This window comes from Accipiter gentilis, chromosome Z, assembly GCF_929443795.1.
Source record: "Accipiter gentilis chromosome Z, bAccGen1.1, whole genome shotgun sequence".
In the NCBI taxonomy this organism is placed as follows: Eukaryota; Metazoa; Chordata; class Aves; order Accipitriformes; family Accipitridae; genus Astur; species Astur gentilis.
In genome coordinates, this window is record NC_064919.1 from 78,049,172 (window position 1) to 78,068,992 (window position 19,821).

General features: G+C 41.9%; 1 protein-coding gene across 8 annotated transcripts in view; it reads right to left on the minus strand.

The window, feature by feature from the left end:
• Nucleotides 1–1,037: 1,037 nt before the first annotated feature.
• Nucleotides 1,038–19,821, minus strand: part of UNC13B (unc-13 homolog B) — a 137,877-nt gene continuing 119,093 nt past the window's right edge. For 6 of the 8 annotated variants that reach the window (XM_049795323.1, XM_049795320.1, XM_049795319.1 and 3 more), the window contains 7 exons: nucleotides 16,067–16,123; nucleotides 11,438–11,518; nucleotides 10,891–11,038; nucleotides 8,101–8,157; nucleotides 5,478–5,570; nucleotides 4,210–4,369; nucleotides 1,038–3,023 (listed from right to left, as the gene is read on the minus strand). In XM_049795323.1, the coding sequence (XP_049651280.1) occupies nucleotides 2,738–3,023; nucleotides 4,210–4,369; nucleotides 5,478–5,570; nucleotides 8,101–8,157; nucleotides 10,891–11,038; nucleotides 11,438–11,518; nucleotides 16,067–16,123 (882 nt within the window). In that variant the 3' untranslated portion in view covers nucleotides 1,038–2,737. The remainder of the gene's footprint in view (nucleotides 3,024–4,209; nucleotides 4,370–5,477; nucleotides 5,571–8,100; nucleotides 8,158–10,890; nucleotides 11,039–11,437; nucleotides 11,519–16,066; nucleotides 16,124–19,821) is intronic. The other 2 variants (XM_049795321.1, XM_049795318.1) reach the window with 1 other exon arrangement.

The following is a 19,821-nucleotide window of genomic DNA, read 5'->3' on the forward strand; positions in this document are numbered from 1 at the left end:
TTCACAAACTTGGTCTGCAGAAGAAGCACTAGACTGGTGGATAAGCAATATATTCAGAAGCCTTAGGTTCCTGGCTCTGTTAATAACGGCCTGACCTCTTGCCCTGCCCAGGCCTCTTCCCCATGGTTACAGACAGCACTTCTGCTTTGAATAGCTCTTTATTGGTTTCTCTCCACTGCAGCGCTCACTGAAGAGGTGACAAGCAAGCATACTGATGAGTTAGAAACCTGTATACCATCTAACTTGGTACTGAAGTAGGGCTTTAAAGGCGTGCTTTAAACAACACATGGGGTATGTCATCAAACTCAGTACTTCCCCATGATGAAGCCAGAAACAGAAATACATCTACAAGCTGGACTGTGTATTAGCCGAGTTACTCGCATTGCTGAGCATATGTTACCTAAGGAAAAAATGGCATCTCAGATCACAAAAATTCAGAGACCCGCATTATCATGAAATATGAGTCTCTGAGTTATTTGAGCTTGTCTGCTAGAAATTGGCAGCATTCCCACAAAATGAGGAGGGGGAGTAGTTTACTTGACATCGAGAAGGTTTATTCTCTCATCTCTTGTCAATACCATCTACAGAGTATTAATGCTCATATCAGACTGAAAGCTATGAATCAAGTTTGGTATATAATTATTTGTCTTCATGTGCTATCTGCAAAGTATCCTACTGCCTGCCTGAGACTTTCATTCAGCACCTTCAGGAGGCTACCTGAGTACAAAGGAAACTTGACTTCAAGGCCAGACTGGAGAAGAAAAGGAAGTAAGTTAATCTCTATGCTCTTCTGTGATGTCTCAGTGTGTTATCAGAAGCCAAGAACTTCAGGGAAAGATGTCAAAGACAGAGGCATGACAGAGAAAGGGGGATTTGTCTGAGTCATACCCCTTGCTGGGCATCTACAGCACCAAAGAAATATCTACGTACTAAATGAGAATAATTTGCAAGGATGCAGTAGTGATTCTGCCCTGTGTGATTTAGCAAACCCAATTACAGTTACACTTCAACAGATGACTCCAAATGCTGCTAAAAGAGTTTATTAAAGACTGTACTAACAGCTTTCATAACAATGGCACATACAATGATTCAAATTCATGACAAATAGCATGGAGTTTTGAAGAGCATTATAGTAATACACCACGAACAAGAACAAAACCGATGTGCTATCTCAGAACTCTACAAGCAGGCCCATGAAATACAGGAGTTGTATCATAAAGCTGTACAAGTGTCAGAGAAAATAGAAAAAAAAAAATGTAATTCAATACGCAGTCCTTGAATTTATTGACAGTATTACAGTACTTTATGGGCAAGGACTGGCTTGTTCCAGCTGCACTTTCCAGAGCACAAGGGCAACTGGAAATAGCAAAAAAATCCCCAAAACACTAAAAAGCCCTCCAACAACCATACCTCAGGTGCAATCACTACTCCAGACCTTCCTGCTTAAGAATTTTCAGTCAGAAATTCTGACCTCCCTGCAATCAATTTGCTCAGGACAGTGTTTTGTTTTGCAAGAAAACAAAACCTGGATGCTTCTTTAAGACAGTGCAAAAATATTTTCAATGGTATCGTTAAATCACAGATTAATGACAATCAGCATGGATCAACTGCAGCATGGCCAACAGTGACTTCAAGATCAGAACTGAATGGACCTGCTGCCCCTTGACCAGCACTCCAGACTGAGTGCTTGCAGAGGAGAGACATGTTGCTCTCTCCCAAGCGAGCCATCATTTCTGGGTTCATAGTGAGGATGGTCTTAGCTACTCCAGGGTAACAAAATGCTACAGAAAGCCTGCAAGTATTAAATTATCCAATCCTATGTCAAAAAACTAACAAAAGAATATTGAAGTGGAAAAAATACATAGCAGCCATGTTATCTGTCATGGCTCTAATGTTGTTCCCTTCCTTACCGTGTCGGTCACGGTAGCCAAAGTGTGAATGTGGAGTTTAGCAGCTTACTGCACCCCCATGGTGATAAAGGATACCCAGCAGCACATGGGGATTTATATTCTCTGAGACACACCATCTAATTACAACGGCAGAGCAGCTGCAGTCTGCTCCTGGTGTGTTGCCTTTGCAGCTTTTGGCTATGAGCTCTTAGGCCCCTCTGCACTTGTCCCATTGGTCTCGCCCATGCTCACAGCAGCACATCCATGGTCATACATTCATTTGGTGTGCATCTTCAGAGCAATTTGCAACTTATTTTTTTAAGCAGACATTGAGGTGTCTGCATATCACATTGGGACATTGGTATAATCTGTGCCAGAACATCCCCAAGCGGCTCCACAGTACACGAATTCAATGAGAGATAACTGTGCTTTGACAAAACCCCAAATCATTATTATTCTCCCAATTTCCACACAGTTGTGTGTTTGTATCATAGTGTGATTATGTAGAACCTTTTTAAAGTCTGCCAGCTTCAGAGGATAAAATCACAGTGCTGCATATCAACATAACCCAGCATACCCAGCCTCCAATATAAAATAATTTATATACACAAAGCAGAATTTGCATTTTAAATAAGAAGAGACTGTCTCATTCTCTATGGTGTCTTACCCAGCTACTAAAAAATAAATAATTCACATCAGATTGACGGATTTGTTTCCTGCACAGCACAAGTGCGCTATTGGAGCTGACAAAGACAACATGAAAAAACTTCTGTAATTAATAAAAGAGAATTGTTGAACACTTGCACATACTGGCACAAGGCAGAAGAGAAAAGGGAACATTACACAGCTCAGGTGCCTTCCTCTGTGGAGCGGGACTCAGATTTCAACTTTACAAATTCTCTGGCAACTTCATCATTGGTTCTTTGGGAGAGAATCCTCAGGACCGTAAGTCCAGTCTCATCCATGTGAATCCTGCGCCCAAGGGGGCACCAGCAAGCACAGCTTCCTTTGTCTGCTATGTCTCTGAGCTGCATCACTGCTATCCCCAGTACTCGGTCCTCCCGAGCAAAGCAGTAATCCTTCACACAGACTTGGAGCTCGTAGGCATCAGGGCCATCTTCATTTCCCAGTATGCTGAAAAACACAAACATGTTTACTTACAGTTTCTCAGAATGTATAAATTCCTCTGCGAAATAAAGGCATCAGGAGCTGACTGGAGTGCTTTGATGAGCCACAGAAAACTCCTTTCTACAGAAAAACCTGGTCAGAGGGGGAGGAGTAAAACCTATGGTGTATGGGCATTTTTGCCGATTTACAGCTGATAAAGTCAACCTGGCTACTTAAAAAGAAAAAACCAGCAACACTTATCAAGTTGCCTTTGCATGTGTGTGTATTAAAGTGTGAAATGAGAGGCGTGGAGAACATTAAAGCCATGCTAATAGGTTTTCAACTCAGATGAATTTAAACATTTCTGCTTCTGTTAAGGGTTGCTCCATTTCAGTAATTAATATTTTAATTAGATGAAGTCTTTGTTAAAGATTCAGAACCTTCCATTAAAGCAAAGGCTAATAAAAATACATTCCAACCTTTCTGATGCTTCTAAAATTAAAAGAATAATAATAAAAAAGGGACAAAATCTCTTCACTTAGAGGAAGCATGCCATTCCTCACATCAAAGGAAAATTGTATAGACAGTCCCTCTCCCCCAGGATGTTCACAGTCTTTTGCTGGTCATCTCTTCTCCTCTCATTCTTACTGTACAGCTGGGTGAGCACTAGTTTGTAGTTCTCTGTGTTGAGCCTTCCAAGAAGGAAGATGCCTTTGTAATAATGAAAGCCAAATAAGAAGAGATAAATGCTTGGTGTTGATAAAGACTGCAATTTTAGCAGTGCAACTTACTACCAGTTCCAAGGGCTGTATCCCTGGAAACAAGTTAAGAAAGTATGTCCCACAGGCCAAGTTGGGATACAAACACACATTAAAAGAACTAAAAATATGTAATGAACTTTTAGCCTCAACTCTACCAATAAAAGTTCATTAAAATGGTGGAGCACAGTAAAGTATGTTCACAGGACATACAATGCATTTCAGAGGGTAGCCAAAGGATACTGACGGTATAGAACAGACCTCAGCATCCCACCCACCACAGAAACTACCATAATGTAGCTTTTTCTGCCAAGACACCAAAGACTGGGCCAAGCTACTCGTTCATGTACTTTTTTTGGGCCCTGAGCAGGCTGTTTGTGGACACTGGAAAACCCTCTCTGTCCTCTGCATCTGCACTTGCCACATCAGATCCCCAGGCTATTTTTCACACGTACAAGTGAAAGGTTTCATTGTATTTGGGAGCCCAGTTGTTGCTCTTTGACTTCGTTGTGAACTTCCTCTTCTTGTCACTCTGATGGGGCCCGATCATGGTGATTTCAACAAATGGACGGAACATGCCAGACGTTTGCCACTTCAGGTCGTTGGCTGCCACAACTGGAAAAGAGAGTCACAACCTGTTTTACAGTAAACACTAATTTGTTTCCATTGCTCTGGACACCTTTCCACTCTGCTCTGCTTTCTATTTCTTGTTTCAGAGGACAAAGTCCAACTCAAAACACGCCAATGCCCTGACACACATGGGCAGGACTTTTTTGTAATACAAAGAAACACTTTTTTGCTCTAGTTTAATTTCTGTAAAGGGAATTTAATACTTGGGACAGCACTTAGCTTTTTTATACGCATAGTCAAGAAATTAGTCCAAAACAATAGGCATTCCTGCAGCTCTGGGCAGGCTGCCCTACCAGTTCAGTGCTTACGTCTACATTACGTGTGGGATGAGGAAAAAAATAGGTATTTGGGGGGCTGATATTAAGGTCTCTGTTGAAAAGGAAAATGAGACTGCAGGTAAGACAAACAAAGCCCATGAGCTGTAGGTGGTTCCAGAACCCAGAATTATTAGCTCTTCAATTCTCATTCTCTCTTAGGTCACTGCGGGGAACAGACTGAAGCACAGGAAATAGCTTCGAAAATCAGTTTTTGCATTGCAGTGTAGATTTAGCCAGAAGAGAGGCCTGAAGAGCTGTTTATATAAATCTTCAGAGGAAATTAAAGTAGTTAAATATGCTGTATTCAAGCAAACGAGATGAAGGAGGAAGAGGAAGCCTGGGATGAATCACTGCTTTGGTTATTTTCAGAGCAGCTCTTCAGGGACCAACATGGTCTTCAGGACAAGGGCAGAGGAGCCTCTGAGCTCTTACTGGCTCTGCGATCTCTTGGTTTACACTGAGCCATTTCGCAACATCACCCTGTCATGCTGCCTTGTTCTCTGCAGCCCAGGCTAAACTGTGGCGCCTGGTGAGAGCCATCATCCAATTTTTGTTTACATCATATATCGTTGCCAATAAACAACAAGACTGCACATTGCCATGTCATTGGCTGGACAAGCTCATTTGCTGTTTCTCTACATGTTCCTAATGTGAAACAGAGAAAACAATTCTGGATTCACATCCCGTGAGATAACACAGAAATATAATGACTGCCAGCTGGAGGTTTGCCTCGACACAGTCACAAAGTCTGAGCAGTAAAACATGCTTCACCATACCTTTCACCGTGACCTTGTGTTCACCAGTTCCTGGGTGGGTATACAGGTCGATCTGTATGGACACTTCACCCACAGGATCATCCACACCGGAGCCTGTTGGAAGAAAATTGATATCCAGCGTGCACACAAGCATTATTGTTTATTGGCACCTGTCTTTGGTTTATGGCCTCAGCAAGACAATATAGCATTTTCACAGTACACCTTCCATAGCCAGCTTTTCAGTTGACACTGATAATGTAACGTTGATGCAAGGTAACATCAGGCTTGCATGCCCAACACACAAACACTAACATTTTTTGTACTCCACCATGAAGATCATGTCCTGTTGAGAATACTAGTAAGAATTTTAAAAAAATTTAAAAGACCTAAAGCTTAACAATGGACCCTCACAGAGAGCAAGGATTTTTCAAGAGTTTGTGCCAAGCTATCGTGTGTACATGCAGGCATTCCAGTGGTGGGTACCGGCATGCCGTCTGCTCAGGGAAGAAGAAAGGACCAAAAAGCCCAACAAAACAAAAATTACACCAGAGAGGAAGTTTAGGGAAAAAAATACAAAGATGTTAGTGATTTGCACAGACCCACAGTGCAGTCTCACCCTCCAAGAACCTTTTTCCATGTTGTACATCAGATAAAAGTTGTCATCCTGACTGCCTATCTGCTTCCCTTCAGGGGATAACGAGAACCCCTTCACTGTTGTGCACCAAAAATGATGAGAGAGAAGCACTCACGACTTGCATACTTAATTCCCTTCAGCAGTTAGCCAGGGAGAAAACAACATATAGCTCCAAAGAGGAAAATATAACGTGTTGTAACAGAGGGAGAAGATCTCATGAATCTTCATGTATTATGATGTTTTCAACTTTTTAACTTCTAATGATAATTATCATGCAATATGTGGAAATGACATTTTTTGGGTAGGAAAGTCAAGATGTCATGTAAATTACAGAAGACGACTGCTTTGCAAAATGAAAATGAAGTCTTTGATAAGAGATTGATTTTATTTTCTCTTTTATAACTGTCTGACCTTTGGCTGACAATTAGCAATGCTGTTGTCATTGGGATACCTACAGGGTAACTGAGTGCCTAGGAACAGCAGTGTTGTTTTGTCAGTTTTGAGGCTAAGACACATTACTAAGTGAAAGAATTGGTGTGTTTGAAATTCAAGATAAGGAGCTTGAAGGATATAATTAAACAAACGTTTTGATTAGATAGATCTAACAAGTCAACTTTCACAAGAACAGTCTGCAGGCAGCAAAAACACTCATTTAAAAACCAAGAGGTTGAGAGCTCATCTGTGCAACTCTCTGAAGAGAATTACATGGCACAGAACTGTAGGCTGTGAAAGTCACATTAATATACAAGTAAAAGTATCTGAGCAAGCAAAACAGAACTTAAAATTTTTATCTTAGGGTAGATTCTCACTCTTGACCTGAGTACAATAAACAGCCTCTAGGCTGTAACATTTGTACATGATCTTGAATGTAGTTTTCTCCCAGCTTAGAAGGGCAGTGTTCCTTCTTTTTTGTATATAAGCACAGAGCTTTAAAATTAGTAGGCTTGATTATTGACCTGACCCATCTTATGGTGCAGCTCTGTCACTTATACTGTCGGCATTTTCCATGGAAACAGACAAGTTTACTAACAGTATATAACAACTTTACCAGGCCACATCTGCAGAAATATCAGCTGCCAAACACTCAGGTCTTTATTTTACTGATCTTTAGTGTAATTAATAGGTTATAAAGGTGACACTGATGCTTCAGAGGAATGACAGTGGAATTATCCCATTACATTTGAGAAGGACAAAATTTAATTTTTTTTTTCTTCTTCTTTTACCTTCATTCTTGTCTTTTCATACAAAAATCTTTTTCTATTAACTGAAATGTTCAGAGACAAAAAAACACTTTGTAGATGGCCAGTGAAAAAATATTCTGAGCACATACAACTCTGTGCATACACATATTTGCACATTTAGTGACAAGCAGATATAAAACTTGACATGCAAGTCTCATTGGTATTGTGATACTGGAAGGTGAAACTGCAGAACTGAGCTTGTGCAATGGGTTACAGATGTATTTCACCTAAGATAACAAAAAGACTTTGGACAGCAAAAAATAAATTGAGAGATGAAACACAACAAGGCTTGATTTTTAGGGCTCTCCTGAGCACGCAGACTTTTAGCTACCCCCTTTCAAGCCAGATGGTTCAAGCTCGGCCATAATCTTGAGTGCGTATCAGATGTTACCATGTATTACAGTAGCCTGTCTCAGCAGACCATACGCATGCAAGTCTAGGACTTGAAACAGCAATACACAGCCCACGGTAAACGGTAGGGGAACAAGTCTGTAGCATCTCTCAAATCCCAGTCCATTTTCAAGACAGCTTTCATATCCCGTGAAAAAATCTCAAGCTTGGGGACAGGCTCTCAGGCAAGGTACAAGCTTCTAAACCGAGCAACCTGTGGCTCTGTCTGTGGGATGCAAGCGTTTGGTGAAAGTTCACTTCTACAAAGAGCTACGGGGAACGGGTCTCTGGAAAAGGTTTCTGAGCATGGGCAAGATGACTTCAAAAGCAAGGCAGTTGACTAATGTTGTTATGGTAACAACATTAGACTTGAACATACCCTTATCAGGAAGAACGTCCTCATTAGCGGTAAACCTAATACCTTTCCCATCGTGCACTGAGACATGAATTCAAAAGGCAAGAAGCAAGCAGGATAAAGAGAGAAGAGTATGAATTACAATCCAGTTAGTGGTGTCACTCAAACAAATACAAAACAACAGTTCTAGCTCTCAATAGACAAAATATCCTTTTAGATCTTCCGCACCAACACAGGCTTTGGAGAGCAAGGCTGTCTGCAAGTAAGGGATTTTCTGGGTTAAAACAAGAACAGAATTTGTGCTGGCATAACTAAACTGCAAGCTCCGATCCAACTTTGCAGAGCAAACATTTAACAGCATAGTGCTATAGAAGCCTGCTCAGTAAGGAAATGAGTACAATAGATACCTCACGAACTGGAAGATGCAACCATTGAGCAGTGAAGTAAGAGACCGAAACAGCCAGCATTTAAATAGTTCTGCATGCAGCCATTTCCTCCCATAGGCTTGTGGGAAGCTTGACTTACACAAAGGGAAACATCGGAGAGCTCTGGTAAGCAGATGCCAGTTGTAAATACTAGTGCTGTCCCTTCTGTCCCTCCAACGTATGTGCAGATCTCCAAACCAATCTACCAAATGGGGTTACTGAGAAGTGTATGCAAGCAATATCCTTTTCTAGCCCCAATCCCAGGAGCAAGTCATGCCTTTCTCAGAGATATTCCATCACTGATCCTACAGATATTAGGTGGCGTAGCTCAAGTCTTTTGTTCCCCAAACAGGATCCTAAACTCTCAAGCCTACTAATGTAGAAGATGCTGCTTTGGACCAGCTCAGTGTCCTACCATGCCCAGGATCTGTCTCCCAAAGTGGCTCAGATAAGCCACAAAGGAATGTAATCAATCAGCTATGAGATATAATCAATGACGTTGTAATGCATGCATCTTATGTCGTAAAGCTAGAGCTTCATTCTTTCTAAGCTTCTTAAAAAAAAAAAAAAAAAAAAAAAAAAAATCCCTCCTGCCCCGTTCTGTGGCAACCCTGTATATTCCTGCTGCTCTTAGATTATGTTCAATTATCTTTGTGTATCTGCTGAATACTCGCCCTCAGTGGAATTTTATAGTCAAATCAGACATTGCATGAAGCTGCTTCCTCATATCGGCTTGAATTTGCCAATTTGAGACTTCAATGGAGCACCTTCTTCCTCTAATTTTAAGCACTCCTCACCGTAGCATGGAGTGTAGAACAGCAGTGCTGCATACATCCTTGTATCTTGGCTCATCATGACAACATAACAGGATCCACATAAAAAACTACCTTCATGGTCTGGATATATAATGGGAAACATTTTTCATAGAACAGCAAAGATGGAAAACACACTGCACACAAGTTCCCCATTAAAATTGTTTTGTGTAACTCTAATGGCAACAGCCAAGTTCCTGGAGTCCCTTGTGAATGTAGCAGTCTTTGACCTGTCTGGCCACTGGATGTCATCGTTGCTCTGCTGGGACACAGCTATAGGACCATTCTCTCAAATGCTCACTCTTTAGTTAACTTCAGTGTTTTAATGCAGTATGTTTCAACCTAAGCAAGAATATATCGTGCTGCTAAAGACAGGGATGATTCCATCCCCAAAACTAGACTCAACTTTTCTCTTTAAAAACATACCTTGTTTTGCTCAAGAATTCTCAGTACTTTCTCCACCAGTTGGGGAATGCCAGTGTCAAGCAGTCTCATTTGCACGAGAGAAAAATGTGTTGGCTAGGGAGGGATTTCCCCTTGATGTCCAGGGTCGCTGTGACAGTATGCTGACAGAGCTAGTACAGTCTGTGGGGTCACCAGGTCTCATAGGCTTGGCAGGATTAAAGGAAAAAGGACCCCAAGCAAAAAGATGGCAGAAAGACACCCTATGGAGTTGTATGATATTTCCTGCTGAGATGTAGTAGCCCAATGCCAAGGCTTGTATTTAAACAGCTTATAAACTTAGAACAGTTTCTGTCTTGACCTAACTTCTAATAGCATCTGTCCCCTCTTCCTGAGATTAGTGAGGTTCATAGCCAATGAAGGTCCCTGGCTAGGGACCAAATTATTCTGTACAACAATCTGGAGATGTTTACATGAAAGCAATGAAAGATACAGACAATTAACTGCTTATCCCTTCCAAATCAATGAAATAGCACTGCTATCGCGCCTTCCAGAGAGCTACCAAAGAACTCCAGTGACCCATTCCAGCAGCTTACTAATATGTTGTGGTGATTTGTAATCATCTAGCTCACACATATCCTGTACTGGCTGCAGACAAAACAGTGCTTTCATTGCTCTCCTAAGAGACTTTTCCCTTTACAGGCAGCATGTAGCTCTATGACTCATCACGCTGCTGTCAATCAGCCTTAGTCAGGACTACAGGGGCTGCTGGCAGCTGGCCTGCGACACAGGCACAGTCTAGTTTCTGCGGTGGTATCTTGTTGAAATGGTCTCTCACACCACCATGTAAATCTCAGTACAGTAACTTCAAATTTCACTTAAGTCACCCACCCACATTAATTCATGAAACGTGACTGTTAAGTGAGGATTGCAGAAAAAAAGACCACAAACACCCCAGGCCTTATGTTTCGCATATTTCTGCTCTGTCAAAATGTAGTTGCTGAGTGGGAAATAACCCCCTTCCCCTCCTTCCCAGTTTCAAAAGCTCTGAACTGTCATGTTTCCAGAAACATTACTGCCAAAAGCACTCTACAAACTGGCAGTACAAGACACAGCAGTTATTAACAGAGCAGATAGCTCCATTCAACTTTGCCAATACCACAGAAGAGCCTTACCCTGAGCTGTCTGAGTCTGGACAAAGGTTTTGATGAGAGTGTCTGTGGTCTGAGTGTAGAGAGAGAGAGCATATCGAAGTGACTGCAGGTCTGGACTCTTATCCAAGAAGGTTTTCTTCAGACCGTTCCCACCAGCATGGAAATATTGCTAAGAGTAAGAAGAAACAGGAAAAATACTGACAAAGAGTTGCAACCAGCAACCAACATTTATGTGGTATTGTGGGTGCAGATGGCAAAGAGCCAGAAAAATTCACAAAACAGCTTCTGTACTGGAAATCCAGCTCTTGGACCAACTGATACCAACTACTCATGGCTTTCCTCTTCCAAAGCACTTAAATATAAATATGTTGCCTACCAGCACATGCCAGTCACTTGAGCCTATTCAGGTTTACACTAACATGGCAGTATCACTCACTCAGTGCCTTTATTGCTGTAACAGCAGCGACAGACTCCTGCCATCTCCTGAACTGGGACAGGCACTAATCCTCCCAAATAGTATTTGGGGATGGAGCAACAGAATGACAGAGACAGAAATGGAATCACTTACTTTGATCGTATCCAGTGCCAGATCCAAAACGGCACACTGCTTTGGAGTGAGACTCCTAGTTTCTTCTCTCACCATATGATCCTGCAAACAACCATTATATTTTATGTGAGTATGTTGTCAGAGACCAAAGGAAAAGGAGTCCCCAGTATCTTCACTTTCTCTGGATTTATGCTGTGGCTACGTGGCCACAGCATTAATTCAGCTATTTAAGGAACACTTAATGGAGTCTCTCAAAGTCATTTATTACAACTCAACTTGAAAATAAACTCACTTTCTCTGTTTCTTGCAGGCACAAAGGAGAGAAATAAGGAAAGGAACTGGACAGAGGTAAGTGACAATTTAAAATCAGTTTGTCTCTCAGAAAACCCAATGGGAGTCTGCTTGCCACCCCTGTCATTCTAGAGCAGCCACAACAAAACTCTAAAAAGACTACCTAAATCAAGGAATTCTACGAACCGGATATTGGGCAAAGCTGCTATATGTCATTTGTGGATTTTTTTAATTCTTCCATCTACGAAGGTCACTAGTTCATCGTACAGTTGGTGCAGAGGAAGAAAATCAAACAAACAAGCAACATGTTCTAGAAAATACCTTTACTAAAAGAAATTGTTCCCATTAAGACCCACCATCTCTAATAGCAAAGAACCAGGAATCCACTGGGAAGGGATTCCCTTTCCTGCAGTGGAAGCACGTCTCTGTTAAGACTTCTGCCTGACTACAAGGATGTGCCATCCTTTGGTATTTCACTAAGCTCTTTCTTTCTGATGCTTAGTCTAGGTCTCAGGGGAAACCGGCACATTTTAGGAAGTCAAAGCGTTGCACAAACCCAAATTCTAACTGTTTGAGCTGCAGGAGGGTCAGGCCAGCTGACTGCAGACTGGGTACTGAAGCATTCATGAAGAAGATGCAGGCAAATCAGGCAAAGGCTACTTATCCCTACTTTAAAAACGTCATAGCCTCTGATAACAGATACCTTCCAGGAGACACATCTACTAAATTGTCTTTGAGTAAAGCATACCCATGCTTTACATGGCATCATGTGTGCGTTTCATGCTGATAAACTTGCTGGCTATCTTGCAGCCTGGTGATTCTTCACATTGCCTGGTGCTGTTCCCATTCATTATCCACTATGATCCATCTCCTGCCTGGTGAAGAAGGGGCTCACTGCAGTCTAGGCACAGTGCTAGGCATTTGCCATGCTTCTTACAGACATCTAGCTAGCACCTTTGCACAGTGCTGCATTAAACTGTACAGAAGATGCCTCTCAAGTCAGCAGTACCTCAGACAAGTTTGCACTGTGCTTTCTTGAGGACTAGAGACATACCTCAACTTGCCCTCCACCCCACACAGGATGCTTCTGGTCTGGGGACCTAAGTACAGTGAGTGGCACAGAAACTCTGTAAGCTGCAACATATCTTCTGTTGCAACAACCTGTCCTTAGGGGAGCAATAGCTCTCCTCCCTCTTGTTCATGAGCCGCGAGTAATTCAACTGAAGATGATGTGGCTTCACACTTCAGTACACAGAGGGTAAAACATTCTTTTCTCTGTCTGACAGTCAGATTAAGTGCACAATCAGCCAGAGCTCACATTTATGGGAGAGGCCAATTTAGTCAATGTAGCTGTGTCCCCAGTGCAGAGGGACTTTCATGTCTGTTGAAATGACTTTCTAGGTCTGCCTGTCAGATTCCACATACTGTAACAGAAACCAGGTGGTCAGCACTTTTTCTTAAGCACCTAAAGCACTCATTCAGCCCCACCCTGAGTGGTCACCCTGCCAGTGTCCATGCTGTCAATGGACAAAAACACATCACTGCTTTCTAAAACAGCTTCCCAGTGCCTTTTACTTCAACACATGTAAAAACGTCCCAGTGACTGGACTGCTAAACGCTCTCACCTACACACAGAGGAGCCCAGGACTGTCACTGCCCTGTGTACCTGCCCTCTGCAAGTCCACACTGTTCCTATAAAGGACTGCACAGAATGCTACCCTGCACTTCCCAGGTTGCCAGCCAGCAGCAAGCCACAAATATTTACATCAAATAATTATGCAACTTCAAGCAGAAGAAGTAAAAAACAAACAAACAAAATAATAAAAATCTTTTCCTAGTCTCTCAGACTAATTCTTGTATTCTCCACAGGTACTCCCAGAAGAACTTCTGTGGTCAGAGCTTGGCTGGTTATCCTGGGGCAGTGCAAGGGAAATGAGGCTGCTGCTCCCTGCTCTGGCTGCTGGCTATTAAGCAAACCAAGCAGAAAGAGTTTGATAATAAATGGGGGGCAGATATGTGGCACTAAGGTGCCAGGTTTATGGTTGCTTTTCTGAGCATTTTAAAATACACTGTGAAATTGATTTGTCATCAGGATGAGGGCCTGTGCTTGTCAGGTTTGTCAGTCTCAGTTTTCAGCTGAGTTATCTGATTCACTAGGGCTCTGTTCTCCCTGTTCTATTTAAGACAAATAAAACTTAAAATCCATCCTATAAGTTTCCCAGGCTTTTAGTGGAACTGCAAAATGCCCAGGAGAGGGGGTCTGAAAAGCCATTTACTCATGCCTTCCCTGTTAGCTTGTATGTGCCTGCAAAAACGAAAGGAAAAAAAAAATACCCACAATGCTTATACAGACCCAAACAATTTACATTCTTTTAATACCTTTACTCTTCTGGAAATTTTTGGACATAATGTCAGTTCACACCATCTGTCTGAACTAAAGGTCTCTAGAACTCAGATGGTAAAGTGCTTTCACATTTGTGTACAGCTCTTTTGCCACATATAAAATCCTGTGTACCTGTGCTGCTGTAGTTCTATATGTGGCTATGCAAATAAAGGCTTGAACACACACCAGGGCTTGCCTGATTTGCATGCTTACGTGCATTTCTAAAAATGCAGTCCAGAGTTACCAAAGTTAAGCTTTACAGACACTGAAGCAAAGACAGGCTACTGCTGAGGGATGGCCTTCACCTGACCAGCGCAAATGGAAAGTGGCAAAGCTTCCAACTCATTCCTGGCAAAAGGCACCTTGTATATATTAAGAAATTCCAGTAATGAGAAAATATGGAAGAAGTAAACGTCACAGTGAATGTCACTGGCTATGCCTGAGAATGCAAGCAAGCCACAGGAACTCACAGTCATCTGTGCACAAACTTGTCCTTGCAACCTGGGAGGAGAAATGGAGCAAATTCAAAGCTCTCCCCCTTTGACACCAGGAGTGCATGTAGAAGGCAGGGATGGCTTCTCTTCCTCCAAATGCTGAGCTCTTGCTGATGTTTTTGGAAGGAGAAGGGGATACTCACAGGAGGCTGTGGTCCAGCTCCGATTCTCCCAGGCAGGCTACAAAGCTCCTCTCTCCCCATTTCTCCTCTCCCATGGAAGCAACACAAAGCATTGCAAGCACAGGAAGCGGTGGAGGCAGTGCAATCCTCGGGAGCCATATCACCAGTGAGGACAGCCTGGCTGTGGGACTGCACAGGGCCATGCCCCAGCACAAGTGACAGCTATTCCCCTGGGGAACCACACCTGAAGGTTTATGTTATGTCACTGTTAACTGATATGTAACAGCCTCAAAATGTAGCTGGAGAAAAGCATGTGCATCTAATAACACACCTGCATGTCCAGATCACTTACTAGGATTGCTAATAAGCACTACCTTAAATGAACTGTGTACTGTCCTGGCTCATCAACATGTGTATGTAAAATATGTCTGCTGGGCAAGGGAAATAGATAGTCATATAAAGACAGCTGAAAGAAGTGCGCAAGACAAAAAAAAATATTATGGGAAAAGACAAATGCATTTTGAAATTGCACTAATCACTTAGGAGAATGCCCTTTGCTGTCGGAAGATTTCCCTGATCATGCTTCAAGACAGAGTTCACGTTCAGCTCCATCTTCCTTGCAGCACAGTTTGTGCACTGTGACGCTTCAGATTTATACCTCCTCTTGCACAATACCTGTTTTGTAGCACAAGTCAAACCACAACATAGTGCAATCTGAATGTTGTAAGGCGTCACTGTATTCATACCATTCTTGTCGTGACCAGTGAATTAATGCTTGATTGGCTTATGGTGAGGTGGTGTGCACTTAGTAAATCTCATGTCATGCACTGTCACGTCATGCACTGTCAAAACACATCAACATAGCCTTCATGCTAAATGCCAGCTTGCCTGTAAAGAGAGCCCACGCAGAGGAATTTACAGAGACAGGCTCTCTTCCACAAGCAACAGTTATTTTTGTAACAGTTCGTATAATTCATCAATAGCTAGCACAATCATCTTTCTGACCAATACCTCATTATCACGACCACATAAGGGACTCACTTCTATACATGAGGATACAGAGGAGCTGGCCAGATATTGAGAACTCTATTTTTTTCATTTTAAATTGATATACCAAACTGATCACTGTATCTACACAAGACAGAAGCTACTTTGATGATTAAACCCACAATAAAATTTAACAGTTAAACACAATACTAATATTAGCAGAATGCATTTAAAAGCACATTTAATGCATTTAAAAGCATTTCTCTACAATTGCATTCAGCAACAAACCACTGGAAGCACCAGACATATTATGCGCTACTACACTTCCATGGTTATGCACACGGACATTAACACAAGCCATGCAGAACAATACCTTCAACTTTGACAAGTGTCCCAGTTCCTTAGCAGCACTGAAAATCAACTGTGTGCCCTATGATTGCAAGAAGTTAGAAAAGAAAGGAGGGGAAAAAAAGATTATAAACAAGCTTTGCATGTTTTTCCTTTGAGCAAGTCAAGTCAGTTCACAGCTAGAACTTTACATAACCACCCCAAGGCCAGTCACAGCAACTTGACTCTTTGCCAGTTTATTACCTAGTATAAAATCTGGCATTTCCGTGGATACCACATCAAGAACTATTTCGGAACACAATATTCTGCTAACTGGTTCACTCTTGCTTACAGCAGTCACCCACTTAATAAGTATGTGCGTTCAAATGGATTGCACAAGCTGGAGGTGAAGGCAGTACACTGGCTTAATCTCAAAGTGCTCCTTTAGATTTCAAGTCTAAATACACATGAAGACAGCATATGACTGGCCAAAGCAAAAGATCACACAACTGATGACAATCTCTCTATAGAAGTAGAGCCCAATCAGCAGGCTGGGGGTAAGCATATATCAGATCAGAAATAAAACGGGGTCTGAGCAGTTTTCAGGTGAGAGATCGGCAAACAAAGTCCAGTGAATACTGCTGCAATTGTCTTTACACGTCAAAAGCTTGGCCAATGGCTCTTCTTCCCCCACTGTGTCTTACTGATGCTGTATGACCAATGAAGAAAGAAAAAGGGAAGATAAATCCCAATGATGGGAAATTTTGCTTCAAGTCGCTTACACTCTAGTATAATGGATTTTTACATACTTTCTCTGCAGTGGTTACAACAAAGGTATTTTTCCTTTTCCCCACGACAGCATTTCTCTGCTATGTAATAGTCCTTTTGCCTAGGGAATTAAGTCCAAAATTCAATGGGAAAGCCAAAAGCAATCAAGACAATTCTGCAGCCTCTTCTCCCAGAGGTGCTTTATGGGGTGTGCTGGAATTTATTTTCTTCCACTTTGCTCCTTTTCATTCATCTAATCTTGCCTTTTTCTTTGAAAAAGTCACAACTGCCTATTACTCCACTCGGAATAAAACCCCAGCCTACTGTAGTTCTGGCTATGAATTGCACATCTATCATATAATGAAATTTGCCCTCCACTTCAGCCCTCTCAAGCTAGTCAGATTTGGGCTTTAGGACCAAAACAAAGCTAGAGGTGACACCTCTTCCCTAATTTAACCTCCCCTCCATTATCTCTCTTAGGAAAGCCTTCAGTATGTCAGGAGCACTGCCCTACCAAAGATGATCTTTGGCTCTCCTTGCTTGTAATTGGTCATTAGGGGCTATTGTTAAAAGTATGTGTAAATGCCACCACAGGTATCAGTTGAGAAGTGCCTGAGGGATGTCCCAGCTGAATACCTGAAATAACCTTCCAGGGACAGACACTGGTGGGTGGCACCACCAGTGTCTGTCCCTGGAAGCTTAATTCAGTCTCCAAATAAGATGAGCTTCATCTTCTTCAGTAGGGTCTTTTTGCTCAGGAAAACACTTGGAAGAAGATGAAGCTCATCTTATTTGGAGACTGCTGGCTCCATGAGGACCACACTTCCCCAAAGGTCTCCAGTAAATCCAGTTCTCCTGTCCACAGCCCTCCTTTCCTCTCCTTTACTACCCTTTCTCATCTCAACAGTCTTTCACCCTCCCACTTAATTACAACTGCCATGACCAGTCCCCACCCCAAAATCCCTCAAACTGTAATGAAGCAAGATGTAAACCCAGAATTATTATATTGCCCTTTACCCCTGCCTATGCCACTCAGTTTGTTTTCTTTGCTGCCTTCTTCAGTACTTGTTTGTTGCCTTTTAAGCCAGTGCTCTGTGGAGCAGAAACTACCCCATACATGCATTTGCAGAGAAAACTCTGGGAACTGGGTTCTACTGCAAAGATCATTGCTGAAATAATTTTTTGTCTTCTAGGATTAAAGTTAACATCAGCCCCACTAATGGGTTCCCCTCAGCAAAAAAAGTGTCTTTATAGCTGTTGCTAGAGGTAGCAGGTCACCCTTTTACAGAAGGAAAGCAGGCAAATCATTTACAGCTGTAACACTGGAAAGACTGAGACCCAGTCTAGGGATACTGGACACCCTCTGCCCATTACAACAGCAGTCCAGAAGTGATTTTTCAGATGAGATGCTTTTTCTTTAGTTTTGCCAGCTTTGGAGATTTTTTCAGGCTGAAAGACTCTTGTGATCTGAAATCACAGACAACCTCTTGATTTGCTTTATCCATAACCATCACCTAAATGCTCACTGTTGCTCAGCCTTTTATGTTTGTTGAATACAAATCAATACAGAATGAACATTATTGACTTTGTAGGTAAACAGAAGCTCTTGATAATTGATTAAATTCACAACCCTTGGGCTGGGCGGGGTTGGGGAGAAGTGCAGGCAAGGACAATACATCCATAAAGGAAAGTTTCTGAAATTAGATTGGGAGCTTCGTTTGCTGCCAGTATCCAATGGGTAACGTTAACTCTCTAAACTGATAGAGTACAAAATACTCTGTATTTCCAGCGAGCGAGGTTGAATGTGATTGCACACCAGAAGCAACACAAAGATTTCACTGTGGGCCACACCAAGTAATCCACCAGGGGACATGGCTTCAGCCAGTGCTCTGGCACCCAACAGATATGCCTGCTGTTCCGTATGATTGGTCATGAAGTTTGTTTGACTTACAGGTCTTAAAACTTAAGGTTTTCATGCCTGTTGACCAAGAAGAAAAAAAAACAAAAACATTTTTATAACCTGAATTTTGAAAAAGTTAAGTGAGTAATCTCAAAACACACTAATATTAACATTCCTTGATCCAGTATTTTCAGCCTTCTTTGGACACTTTTTTTTAAAAAAATACATTTGAACAACAACATTAACTAGCCTAGGCACATAGTTTCCCTGCTGCAGGCTTCTAAGGAGGGCAGGTTGGTAACACTAAGCAATACCCAGTGACTTGATACGCTTCAAGGAACAAAGCTGCTCAGATAACTACTCCTCAGTTCTCGCCTGCTAAGAAAATCCTAATCAGTCAGTGCCAATCTCTGTTAATGTGTCTGCATGGAGAAGTTATTTTACTGTTACATTGAGTTTGTCATCAATGCTGGTAACACCTAATGGACAGCTCCTTCCTTGGCCAAATGGCATTCTTGTAAAAAAGATGCTATGCCTCCTCAAAAAAGTCATTTATTCATGGAAAACATATCACAAAGCTCTACAGAGAGCACTTATTCCAGGTGTGCCTCTAGGGAATGAAAACAACTACACTTAAATATCAGGTAGCTTTGAGAAAAGCTGCCCACAATGAAATTGATTAAAATGTCAAGGACAGAATATGAGGAAAAATTAAGTCCTTATTAAGAATTGTTTCTGCTTAGCTCTGTGTCAAACATAGCTAGGAAGGGGACAGACCTTAGTGCTGGTTTTCCTGGTTCTTCCCATGAAATTAGTTTTACCTTCCTAAACTTTCTGGAAACGTGAAAGACATCCGTAGTCCACAACACAAAGAATTTTAATTCCTTGTTAATGGTCCTTGCTAATGGACTGGTTTTTTTCCCCTCAAGTGAAAGCATTTAGAGAAGGATCATCAGCTGACTCAAGTCTAATTGCTAGAAGGCAACAGAACTGAACCAATTTATATTCCAAGAGGCTCAAACTCTCACAGTTTAACTGTCCTACTGCTCAGCTGACAAAGTTAGGAAACAAAACCCTACTGCAAGTCTTTTGAATTCCAGTCCATTTTTGGAAAACATATTATTACTCAGGCT